Genomic DNA, 12,087 nt, shown 5'->3' on the forward strand with positions numbered 1-12,087 from the left:
ACACACAAATTCACCGCCATGCAGATCTGCACAGTTTAAAAATTTTGCACAAACGTTCAACATCTGAAAAAAAAAACTTCTAAAAAAAAACTTTTTCGGCTGCTGGTGCAAACTGACGAGAAGGAAAGATGGTGATGGTGAATCTCAATCTTCCTCACTAATGTTTTATTGCCGCATTTCTATTTTACTGTTTATTTTATGTCACTTAAGCACTAATTGTTTAATAAATTTGGACGAAACTTAGCTGGGATACATATGTATTTCTATAATTGTTTGTCACTGTTTACCCAGCTATTCTGAAACAAAACGTTTTTGGTAAGTAACCACAAATTATCATTTTGTTGTTAGGCTGTGTCATAAGCAGAGATACGTTTATCGTAACTTATTGGAGTTTAATGGGTTTAAGAAGGCAAAGCCTGAAACCCAACAAGAGGACCCTATAAATATTGTAACTTTCATTTTCAATAATTAATATACAAGAAGTCTTCCTGAATGTGTATGCAAGCGTCACAAAAACTAGTTTTGCAAGATACTGCATTTATTTATTTATTTATTTATTTGTTTTTGGTAAGTTAGTGCAGAAACGGTATTGATGTTTCGACCTATTTTTCTATCATTAAGAATTTGAATTATCCGTGTACATACATTTCCACCTTGTCCTGCGGCAATTTGAGTGGAAAAGCAACAAGACTAAAAGGTATTTTTTGTTTAAGGTTGTAGACCACTCTTAACTGCAAGAAACACGCATGGATTGCGTCATAATCTCATGTACAACCTTGTACTGTCGCGGATATTAAAAAAAGAGAAAAAAGGTTCCAAAGTGCTGCGCGTTGATCAATATCGATTCCCATTTCGAATCCTGTGGTCGTTGCATCTGCTTGTGTAACGTTGCTGTACGTCGGAACGGAGAGATGATCTCACTCTGCGCCTTCGTCATAAAAAGTACCAGCGCAGGCCGCTACCAATTATAGACTTAGTTTAAAGGAGGCAGTAATTTGAAATAGAAAATCAGGTAGGTTAGATTAGCGGTCTAGTTTAGTCCGAATTTGCACACCTTTATTAATTTCGCTTGACAGCAGGTTTTCGTTGTCAGTTGTGATCCTTCTACAATGGCTTTGGATCTATGTTTGGATGATTTTAACGATGAAGATTTAAGTGACATTTTACAAGACAAAGACCTCCACCAAAACTGCTATGCCAACGATTCGTTTAAGGTAATTATAAATACAAATCACAGCTGTTTGCAAATGGATTTGTGTAGCCAACAAGAGTATCGATTTCTTCCATTACCAGATTGCGAAACGCAGAGCTACCGGTCGTCGCTCAAAGAGGACTACGTCAGATTCGATTCTTAAGCAACCAAATTTAAATCGTACAAGACCACAAAGCATGCACGAAATGAGGTTAGTGTCATGTTTTTTGACTTTTCATACCAACCTGGGAACGTATACGTTTTTAAATGGTTTTTAAAGGTTTTGAAAAATTTAAGTAAATTCAAAGCAATATAAACCAGATTAGGACATGTACTGAGATTTAAAGCACGCTTTTGACTTATAACAATAAGATTAATAATAATCCGTTTTCAATCCATCTATTGATGCTACGTAATCCTACAGGATAACCCATTTAAAATTCTGTTGAATGAGTTGTCATAAAAGTTTCTACTACTTAAAGGTCTGCACCTAACCGACGACCACGACCAACAACTTTGAAGTTTTTCGCCGAACCGGCCAGGCCAGGTCCACTCGTGAAGTTGGATGAGCCGTTAGACGAACAAACCGCAGTTTGTGGTAAGTTACACATTGTGTGATGTGTTTAGTGGGAATTACCAATTGTGTGTCAAAAATCGATTAGTCAAAGGTCAAAAGCAACAACACAAAAGGTGATAGTCGGCCATATGCCGTACCCTGCTGTCACGTGAGACAGCAAGAGCCAATCATGGATGCCTGACGTAACAAATGCAATGTGTCCCGTCGAACAAAGTTAATCAATTATTTATTGGGATAGCCGTCAGCCTGAGCATGCTGTTGTTTTAGGGTGTACCAGTCCGTTTACGTAACATTTACTGTATATACTGACCTGTATGTTTGTCTTTTTAATTTACTGTGTATAATGTTTGAACACCTTTTTTATTTTTAAAGCTTCTAAAACCGACCAACAAAACTCACCCGTTGATGCAAACAAACAGCTTGTTGTGTCCAGATTGAGAGAAAGTTATTCGGAAGAAACTATCAAAAACAATAATATGAAGCCAACGCCTAGTCCGTTAAAAGAAACAAACAAGGTTGCCTAAATCAACGTTTTCAACTCTTTACCGAAGGAACACATTTATACAATTAAAATTACTTTTTGCTTGCGCAGAATTCACCAAATGCCACAACGTTGTGTATCCAACAAAGCACAGATCTTGACAGTAGGTTGGTACTAACAACAACAAACTTTGTTATAATAAAGTGGTAATGGTAAACGTTCTTGCGTAACTTTCGGTAGGACCGATTCATATCCTTCGAAACCCTCTGAAGCAAACGAACACAGAAAACTAATTAGGACAAGAAGCATCCAGCAACCTGTGCAGCGTTACGTGGGATTGACTAGAAGTGCATCTGAATGGTGTAAGTTTTTTTTGCCATGTTTTACAACGTGTCACTATTTATTGCAAGCTTTTTCAAAAACTGATAAAAAAACGTCAAGTCGTCTTGCATTGTTACTATGTTATAGCCTGTAATTATGTAAACTATACATCGCTTTGTATTTTGTGTAGTTTAAAGTACGCTGGCCTATCTAGTTTAGGAAAAAAAGATGTATGGAAGGGTTCTTGTTTTCCTGTGCTTATACTTATTAGCCGCTGCTTTTAGCGATTGAAGACCCTGATCGTGTGGAATATTGCTACGTCAACGGAGAACTAAAAGAACAAACACACACGGCATCTTTCAAATTTGTACCAAGACACGCGGACGAAATACTTTTGGAGGTAGAGCTTAATACTCGTTGCAAATATTAAAATTATTGTTTTTCTATGACATATTAATGTGTGGTTTGTTTAGATCAACGATCCTCTTCATATTATTAACCAAGCAGACGATTTTTGGTACGAAGGAATTAATATGAGGACTGGCCAGCAAGGGATATTTCCCGCGTATTATGCTCAGTCATTATTTGAAGACCTAGATGATGTGTCAGGTATGTTCTAAAAATATATCACAATCGCTGCTGAAGCTTTACCCTTGCTTGCCATTTAAACATAATTTTGCCGTTGTCCATTTTTCGAATTTGTTGTCACGAAGATGCAGGAAGCTAATGATAACTTTGTACCTGCAGTGTTTAGTCTTAAAGACGAAAACTGCGAACGATTTAATCTGTACTTTCTCGGGTCAGTCGAAGTGGCATACCATAAAGGAAATGATATACTTTGTGAGGCTATGCGAAAGGTATGTCGACCTCTTTGTTTGAGATGTGTAAGTAGAAACCTTACACACTTGTTTATGTCAAGGTGGCGCTAACGAGACGAAATTCTCTGCACAAATCGCCACCAGCCTATGTTTGTTTGCTGGTGAACGCTCACGGTTTAAAAATGATGGATCAATCCCAAATGAAGCAAGTTTCACAAAAGCCATTCAGTTCAAGTGCCCAGGTAGACTACTGTGAAAATTTTAATACTTTGAAATGCTAATTGTTTGTCCTAAATGAGAACAAATAGAAAAGATGTAAGAGGTAAGGATCAAAACAAAGTCCACGTAATAAAGCACTTATTCGGAGGACTACGTCAATGTTTGGTCATCCGAGCACAACCCAATTGTGGGTCAATAAATTATTCAACTGTCATCTTTGTGCTTTGGTAGGCTACTATAACGCTCCGTTCCTCCGTAGGACATAGCTTGGCGGTAATGCACACACAGCTGTGTGCTACTTGATCTTTAATCTACTTTTATTCACATAATATAATTAAGCTTACAATTTATCATCGCCATGTTATTTAATTTTTATGTGTCTAACACAAAAAAGTAATTTACAGAGAATTGTTTAAACTAAAGATGACTCTTTTGAATAGTTTTGATTTATAAAATAAGAAATAACATGTGTTTTTTTTTCAGGTAAAGGAACGTACACATTTCTTTCAATTGCGAAACGTTTCGTTTTGTGGTCAGCATCCAAGAAATGACAAATACTTTGCATTTATTACCCGTCACCCAGATTTCTTTTCTCGTTTCGCTTGTCACGTTTTCGTCTCGGAAACCTCGACACGCCCGCTGGCCGAAAGTGTCGGACGCGCATTTGCTTCGTTTTATCGTGAATATATAGAAAGTGCACACCCAGCTGAAGACATTTACATTGAATAGTCGATTGCCTAATTGAACATTATCTTATTTGGTTACATATAATAATGTTTCTTCGCAATAAAAATGATTGGCATCTGGCATGAGTGTTGTGCATCGCTGTACAAAGGGGGTAGAGCCACTAACACTCACGACAGACCTACATTTAGGTATTTTTTGATAGGTGGCGGATAGAGCTGAATTATTTATTTAGCAGCTGAAGAGGGGGCTAGAATGTAAGTTTTTGAAAACATTACTACAGAAATTGCAAGTTTCATTGAATTTTGTATGCTAATACCTTGCCCCGCCCTACTAGCCCTAACCGTATACATTTTCAGAGGTATCCTTTTAGTAGCTAAAATGCTCTTTACGACACCTTTTGCAAATTAGTTAAATGTGAGTCTGCCATGGGGTACGGAGCATAGGCGTTTACAATGGCAGTAGTTGCTGAGTCAGCGCCAACTACCGGAAATTTCCAAACCGGCGTGTTGTGAGTTCCTGTGTTAGAAGCTCTACCGTGAGTTATGGCGTCAGTAAATTTTCCTTTAAAGGGAGACACAGCAGACACCTGAGCAATGTCTAGTTTCCTACAATTTAAAAACCAACTGATGCAGTCTGTCAAAAAAAATGTAATGACTGAATTACAAAACTGTTTGTGTCTTGTGGCAACTTTTAAGTTCAAAGTTAGGATAGGTACTTTATGGGTAAGCTGCGGGAATAATAAATGTACTGCATGTGCCGCTTCATTGTACGTGACTTTTTCGCGCGAAACATAAATGACTTTATTAATTTACCGGCAAAAATGCGTTTTTTTTTACTTTTGGCAGATGGCACTAAAGTTCTTCAATTTGGCTATTTGTAGCTCAGTGGCTCTTCAGAATTTGGTTTGACTTTTTTTGTTTTTTAAACTTCACGTAAGAAAGGACACAAAATTAAATAGAAAGTAGAAACCATTTTCTATTTGCAAAGGGATTTTTCGGGCTTCAACTCATGCCAAAGGTTTGTTAAGGAGGTAACTTGCAGTCACATGCAGTGTAACGATAAACTTTCTCCACTTATGCTAACTAAGCCAGCTAGTGTAGTGATGATATGCAAATGCCTAACACTCTTCAATAGTTATAACTATAGTTGTTAGTAACTATAGTTGTTACTAACATTTGCAGCAAAAAATATTGCATTATAGGGTTCTTTTTTGTTTGATGGTGTTGCATGATTTAAAATACATGGCTTTTGAACAGTTATTTAACGTTTGATGTTGTTAAAGTATAAAAATTATCACCACAAGTAAACTTTGCACGACTTTCCTGTCTAATAGGTGTGTGCACTGTGCATGTTAATCTGTGGTCAGACAAATCATAAAATATTGTGATAGACTTTATAAGTTTGATCTTCCCTCTTGCGAATTTATATATCATTATTGCTTTATATGTTAATGCTATTGTGTGCATGGATTATTCATTGATCAAACATCCAGTGGTGCTGTTTTGCACAAAATAGACATAAAAATGGTCACAATTGGCTTTAAGCCAGTGGTTGTCAATTGTAGCATGTGGCACATTAGAAAACTAAATTTTTATTTTGTGGCACTCTTTACAAGCTGACCACACAAAAGTTGTCAAATGAAAGTTAATTTGCAACTTTGCTTTGGTGAGTCAGAATGCTTGGTAGGTGACAAGCATAAAAATTGAGCTTTAAACATTGTTATGTCCCAGTCTGCAGAACATGGCAGTTCCCGACGAGATATCATGCGTGCAGGACTGACATGTCCCGCATGCGCACATGCAAGACCCGTAAGTTCATGTGCAAGATCTATTTCAGCAGGTGCAAACAAGTCATATAGGTCAAGACAGGACAATTGAATGCCTTTGGTGCAAAATTTCTGCATGCAACCACGAAAAATTGGCGTGCAAAATTTTTTTTTGTCAAACAAAGATCACACATGCAGCTGCCATGCTCTGCAGACTGGGTTATGTCTGTATTTTGTCATCAGGTATTAAAACGCTAGACAATTTTTGCACTTTAAAATCATAAATCATTTACGACACATTTGGAAATTGCTCGTGGTGCACAAGTGTGCTGCGGCACACAGTTTGAGAATCACTGTTTTAAGCTGTTTTATTTTATCCGTAAACCCATTAGTAAGCTTTAGTGTTGTGTTTGACTAAAATGTAAGATATAATGTGCCCTTATAACAAACAGTAGTATACAGGTTTAATAGAGAGGAATACGTACAAACCGACCTACCTCTATTCTACACAGCGGAATTTGTTAGTTCTACATTTACAGCTTGAACACTGGTATCACTGGCAATGTACCAAGGAAAGCAAACTATATTATTCTTTACCAAGTTTCAGCTATATTGCCTGATTGAAAAATAAAAACAAAGTTCTCAAAACTGTTGAAATGATAAATTGCTATCAGTTTTATACATGTGTTTGTGAAATCTTTTTCATGGTTTGGTTGATTCTAATTTAAACTTTTTTGTCTATAAAGGTTACAAGTGTACGTAATCTGTTTGCACCAATAATGGTGAATTTACAAAACTCAAACATTGAACTTAACACTAGTTCCTTCTACGGGTGTTTATCAAAAAGTCAATTATCGAAGGGTAATGATGTCTATCTGACTCCATTGGAAAGAAAATCCATAAGGGAACAAAATTTTAAAAGTCAAAACACATCAAGGTAATTCTATTGTGTACTGATATGAAACATGTAATGTTGGTTACACGTAAAAAATTCCACTTGCAGATGCAATTAATAATTTTTTGTTGTTATTAACTGGAATTGATAAAAAAAGTTTATGGAAAATATCTTGTTGTGTGAGTAACTGTTCTGGTACCTTGGTTAACATGGCACCATTGGTATTTTGCTTTTAGGCATGATCCTATCATCAATGTTGTGAGCAAAAAGAAGAGGCGAAATTCTAATAATCAAAAAGAAAATCATCCCCAGAAGATAAAATTAAAAACTGGAGCCTTAGTTTGGAAAGAAGATGTAAGTTGTATCTGCCGGGGTCTACTTGCAATCGAACCACAGACTAACAGCAAAGGTTCTTTTTAGGTTGATTTTGAAGTAGATGAGAAATCAATTTCTTCCAAACCTCTTCAAAACAGAAGATCTTCACCAACCATAAACTGGAAGCCAAGTTCACTAAACAAGAAAAGCCTTAAATCACCTAGGCTAAAATATGCAAACATGAAACTTAAAAATACTACTCCTCTTTCTGATAAAATAGTCAAAAAAGCTACTTCTCAACCAGTGATATCCAGCAAATCCAGTGCTTGCAAGGAAATTCATGATCCTGATGAGCATTATCAGTTTTCCCTACAATCACCAAAGGTTCCTATGCAGGAACCACCACAAAACTTAAACGATACTGCATCCAGCCCTGTTAAGGAATTGAAATACAGTCAGGTTTGTATAAAAGAAACAACAACAGCATCACTTTATCAAGCGTATTAAAAGTCAATGATAAGTTTATGGTGTCAACCTTCCGTACATATTCAAGAACAAAGTTGATATTTATTTGTACCTGTTTTTGTATGATGTTTATCCTTAGTATTGTATATAACCTTGCCAAACCGTAAACAGAATACTTTATGCATATCAACTAAATATTAAATTCCAGGAATCATTGAACAGTACTGATAGTGGGGTCAGATCAGAAGATCTTACTCCTAATAAGACACAAGTTCAACTAACACCCAAAAACAAAGGGCGGAGTGAGCGCAAACTTTTTCCAATTTTCGAGTCTGCGAAAAATTCATCACCCAGGCGCATATCAGCTCGACTTCAGGACAAGAATGCCACACTTAAAGGTGCCGTAGATATTCAATTGTTTTTGAAGTGTAATACATAAAGTAACAATAAGCTGTTGGTTTGCAGATGCAACACTATCTTCACCCAACCCTAAAACAATTGCTCTTCCTGGTACGACGAAATCAAGAAAATGCGCATCACCAACCTCTCGAAGTCCAGCGTCCAAACAACTTATTATTGATGCTGGTTAGTCATTACCATCAAAGCATGCTTTTTACCACCATTTATATTAACACTGATATACTCCTTGTTGGTGCAGGTCAAAAAGCCTTTGGAGCCAGTCAGTGCAATGTGTGTGGAATGGTTTACACTGTCAACCACCCAGAGGATCAGCAGATGCATAAACTCCACCATAATCGATTTGTCTCCTGCATTAAGTATGACAAAATGTTTTATATCTGGTCTACACCAACTTTAACATATTTATGGAATACAACTAAATTTGCTTTTCTGTTTTTAGATTTCCTGGGTGGAAGAAAGAAAGAATAGTTTCGAATTTCATGGATGGTCGAATATTGAAAGTTTTGTCAAATGATCCAAAGTTTGCTGTAAAAAAGGTATTGAATTAAACCATATTTCATTGACATATAATCATTAAGTTAATACATCATAAGTAAGCTGCAGATAGTGCACACTGCTTCGGCCCATGTCTTTTCACCAGCTGCATTGATAATGTCTTATATATGTCAAAACAGTGTGCAATTTAGATAAAATGAACAAATATGTATTAATGGAATCATCAATCAGCCCTAAAGTGTTTGTGGAGACCATGGTTGAATTTATTGATAAAACTCTTTTTATTATCATAGGTGGAAGAAATATGTTCCCTTATTGATTTGGAATTGGGTTTTAACAGTAATCGCGGAAGCATATCCAGCAGCTTCAGACCTCTGGTCACTTACCTCTATGTTTCTGATGACAACCAGGTATGTGATGTAATATAAGTAAGTTTGTATTCAAAGATAACTTTTTCAGCCACAACTTGTTCCAAATAGTTGTCTAAACATACAACATGAATGAGTTTTTTACTTCATATTGGCAAAATTAAATGAGGGTCTGTTTTATTTTGCAAATTTTACCCCGCTCTCTTCAAAAACTGCTCGTTTGTATATATTGCAGATTGTTGGGTGTTTAATCTGTGAACCAATCACAGAAGCTTACAGGCTGTTGCCAAGTGATACTGAGCCTGCAGCACTACTATGTGAAGTCACACCACAACCTGCTACTTGTGGAGTATCCAGGATCTGGACGTGGTCCTGTTTTCGGCGACAGGGAATAGCCAGAAAGTTGTGTGACGCAGTAAGAAGGTCATTTGTCATTGGTTCACAACTGGAACTCAACCAGGTAAAATATTTGCTAAAATTGCCGTGGCACTGATTAGCACTGGGTTCTTGCGTTTGCCCGAGAAAGAAGTACGACATCATTTATAACCAGAGAGTGATACCGGAACTGAACCCGAACCCGCGAACCGGTTTGAGCGGTTAATTTCATTAAACCCGAACCGAACCCGAATCGCTAATTACGGTTTTCTAAAAACCCGAATCGGAGTTGAACCCCATATTTTGTTTGGCGTTGGACCCGAACCGGAACCGAACCAGTAAAAAATGCAGTCTGTTTTATGTTTTGTGATTTTTTTTAAAACAGCGCAATAAAGAATACGCGAGATGACACTTATAGGGCGTGTGCATACGATAACGGTAGTAAGAGAGACCGCTACACACGGGCAGATTTTTTGGGAGTTTGATAAGGCCAGGTAGATGATGGGTAGAATTAAATTAAAACGAATAAAAATTTGAACCGGTTTAATAACCGCAAACCGGTTCGGACCGGATAATTTGCCCAAACCGGAACAAGCCCGAACCCGAAAATATAAATTTTCAAAAACCGAACCGAACCTGAACCCATAAGACAAGCGGTTCGACTCCCTGTTTATAACAGTATGCTGTCCTAAAGTAAGACCATTAAATTTCAGAAATCTCCACTAACATTTGCTGTTCTTGCATATACCTTGTTGTCAAACTAAAAAGTTTTAATAAAACATTGTTATACCCCGTTTTATCAATGTAATCAAAGCCTTGTATGAAGTATTATAAGTTTTTTATTCAATGTTTTTTCTCTTTTATGGCACCGTTCTTGTGCAAAGCAAAAAATCTATTAATTTGCTGATACACGGTCAAACGTCGGACATCACAAATCACGTAGTATGTCACTTTGCTTTAACATGTAGCTTAATTACGCTTTATGTTTTAAGGCAAACCTATCTTCACATCAATATTTAGTTTTTATAAGACCTTTGATTGATACATTTCTGCAAAGGCCAAAAGATTTTCGCAAGTGTTCGGATTTCTAAAATACAATGGGGCAATCGTTGTGGATACCAATACTGGGCCAATTGTGTAGTTACTGGGTACAAACTGAATTCAAAAGAATCAAACCCGCGAAGTATTTTTTTTAATAAACCGGAAAAAAACTTTTTGGTTGCATCCGAGTGATATCTTTTTGGTTAAACTCGTTAAAGGCCGCTTTTTAACTTCATTAGTTTATTGCAGATTGCGTTTTCTCATCCTTCTCCTGCTGGTCGCAGTTTTGCTGCCAAATACTGCGGAACTCAACAATTCCTTACCTACAACTTTTCGCACTAGGGTAACTTTTAAACTATTTCTTCACGTAAAAGTCTTTGTCATGTTTTGAGTTTTTAATCTTGCCAGTGTTTCCATTTTACTGCCGAGTTGTTGTTTATTTCTTGTGTTTTATTGTCGTTGTTAATTGCGAGTAAACACTTTCGTTTTCGTTTACGAATTGGGTACAATTACTCGGCACTGGATAAACGATATCCCGTTTAAAAAGTATCGTTTTGTTAAGGCGCACTCAGTATTGTAAAAACAACACACGGTGTCGACAAAGAGCAGTCTCGCGATTTCTCGTTCAGTGGCCTTCATTCTCTCGTCCATTTCCACGTGTTAGTTTGTTTCATTTTTATCCAGCACAGTAGGCGGGCAACGAGTCCGCGGTCGAGCTGTCTGTTGTTTTGCAAGTCCATTGAATTTTTTACCCAATCTTCAGAAAGGTAATAATTCAAACAGGTTCAACCTATGTGAAAGAAGTATTAGGGGTTGGTGACTTCAAATAGAGTTTTTCTTCACCGACATATTATCACATATTAACCAGAAGTTCCACATGACAAAAGTCTGGTAATAAGTTAGTGGCCGTTGTTGTCTTAACGTGGACATAAAACCCTGATCCTTCCTTGTCTAATGAAGGTTGTAGCAGTTGATCTACAACATGATTGAAATAAACGAAATGAAACTTTTGCTACTAGAGGAAAGCTAGAATAAACGACTAAATAATTGTTTCAACTCGAAAACACTCTTCGGAAACTGTCATGTTTTTACCGAAATTTTAAAAGTTTTTCTAAAAAAATAACCCAAATAAATCTGGGTCAATTGGGGTTTAAAACAATAAACAAACTTTTATGAAAATTTTGTAAAACAGAATGTGCACATTCATTCTAAAAAAATAACACAAATTACATACATAAGTCAAAATTGTATTGGCCAACCCGATGATGCCTGTTTTGTACGACGAAATTCTTTTATTTTCAAGAAATAATTAATGCTTTTTATTAAACAGGCTAAATATTCAACTGAATCGAAGCCAGAAACTTTCTTTTACATTCTATTGTCTACGGGAGATTTCCTTGCATACGAAGCTAATTGACCTATGTGGAAAAATAATTAAGGCAGAGCAATGCATCGTTAAGGTTATTTTCCAGTTATTTGCAGATTAAAAAAATGTTCGCCATCCCCAAAACTTTAGAACAAAAGGTCACCCCAATTTGTTTTGTACACTGCACTTCAAAAATAAAATGCAAACCTGTTTGTCCGAGCATTAAAAAAGCAGAAAAACAACTGTCACTATACTATATAAAATAATCACATCAAGGTATTTTTCCG

General features: G+C 36.5%; 2 protein-coding genes across 3 annotated transcripts; both read left to right on the forward strand.

Annotated features, from left to right (window-relative positions):
* Positions 1-842: 842 nt before the first annotated feature.
* LOC145239550 (uncharacterized) lies at positions 843-4,415 on the forward strand. 2 transcript variants are annotated; one of them, XM_080102899.1, is made up of 12 exons: positions 843-1,012; positions 1,077-1,214; positions 1,294-1,403; positions 1,675-1,790; positions 2,142-2,284; positions 2,362-2,417; positions 2,491-2,612; positions 2,856-2,971; positions 3,045-3,180; positions 3,319-3,428; positions 3,491-3,631; positions 4,092-4,415. In XM_080102899.1, exons 2-12 carry the CDS (start codon positions 1,110-1,112, stop codon positions 4,335-4,337), a joined length of 1,401 nt encoding a protein of 466 aa, XP_079959025.1. In that variant the 5' UTR covers positions 843-1,012; positions 1,077-1,109; the 3' UTR covers positions 4,338-4,415. The 2 variants fall into 2 exon arrangements, with proteins under 2 accessions (XP_079959025.1, XP_079959026.1); XM_080102900.1 differs by having other exon boundaries at positions 1,080-1,214.
* Positions 4,416-6,784: 2,369 nt separating this feature from the next.
* Positions 6,785-10,929, forward strand: LOC145238845 (uncharacterized). The gene is made up of 10 exons (XM_080102121.1): positions 6,785-6,997; positions 7,192-7,309; positions 7,376-7,729; positions 7,944-8,133; positions 8,201-8,320; positions 8,394-8,511; positions 8,595-8,691; positions 8,944-9,060; positions 9,254-9,478; positions 10,684-10,929. Exons 1-10 carry the CDS (start codon positions 6,840-6,842, stop codon positions 10,774-10,776), a joined length of 1,590 nt encoding a protein of 529 aa, XP_079958247.1. The 5' UTR covers positions 6,785-6,839; the 3' UTR covers positions 10,777-10,929.
* The last annotated feature ends 1,158 nt before the right edge of the window (positions 10,930-12,087 follow it).

Source organism: Phallusia mammillata, chromosome 7 (assembly GCF_965637545.1).
Source record: "Phallusia mammillata chromosome 7, kaPhaMamm4.hap1.1, whole genome shotgun sequence".
Lineage (NCBI taxonomy): Eukaryota > Metazoa > Chordata > Ascidiacea > Phlebobranchia > Ascidiidae > Phallusia > Phallusia mammillata.

Excerpts from the sequence above, each read along its gene's own strand:
- LOC145238845 (XM_080102121.1), top strand. The coding sequence starts at position 6,840 with ATGGTGAATTTACAAAACTCAAACATTGAACTTAACACTAGTTCCTTC. Across the intron at positions 7,730-7,943 it reads AGGAATTGAAATACAGTCAG|GAATCATTGAACAGTACTGA; the intron begins GTTTGTATAAAA and ends ATTAAATTCCAG. Across the intron at positions 8,692-8,943 it reads CAAAGTTTGCTGTAAAAAAG|GTGGAAGAAATATGTTCCCT; the intron begins GTATTGAATTAA and ends TTATTATCATAG.
- LOC145239550 (XM_080102899.1), top strand. The coding sequence starts at position 1,110 with ATGGCTTTGGATCTATGTTTGGATGATTTTAACGATGAAGATTTAAGT. Across the intron at positions 2,613-2,855 it reads TAGAAGTGCATCTGAATGGT|CGATTGAAGACCCTGATCGT; the intron begins GTAAGTTTTTTT and ends CGCTGCTTTTAG. Across the intron at positions 3,632-4,091 it reads CATTCAGTTCAAGTGCCCAG|GTAAAGGAACGTACACATTT; the intron begins GTAGACTACTGT and ends TTTTTTTTTCAG.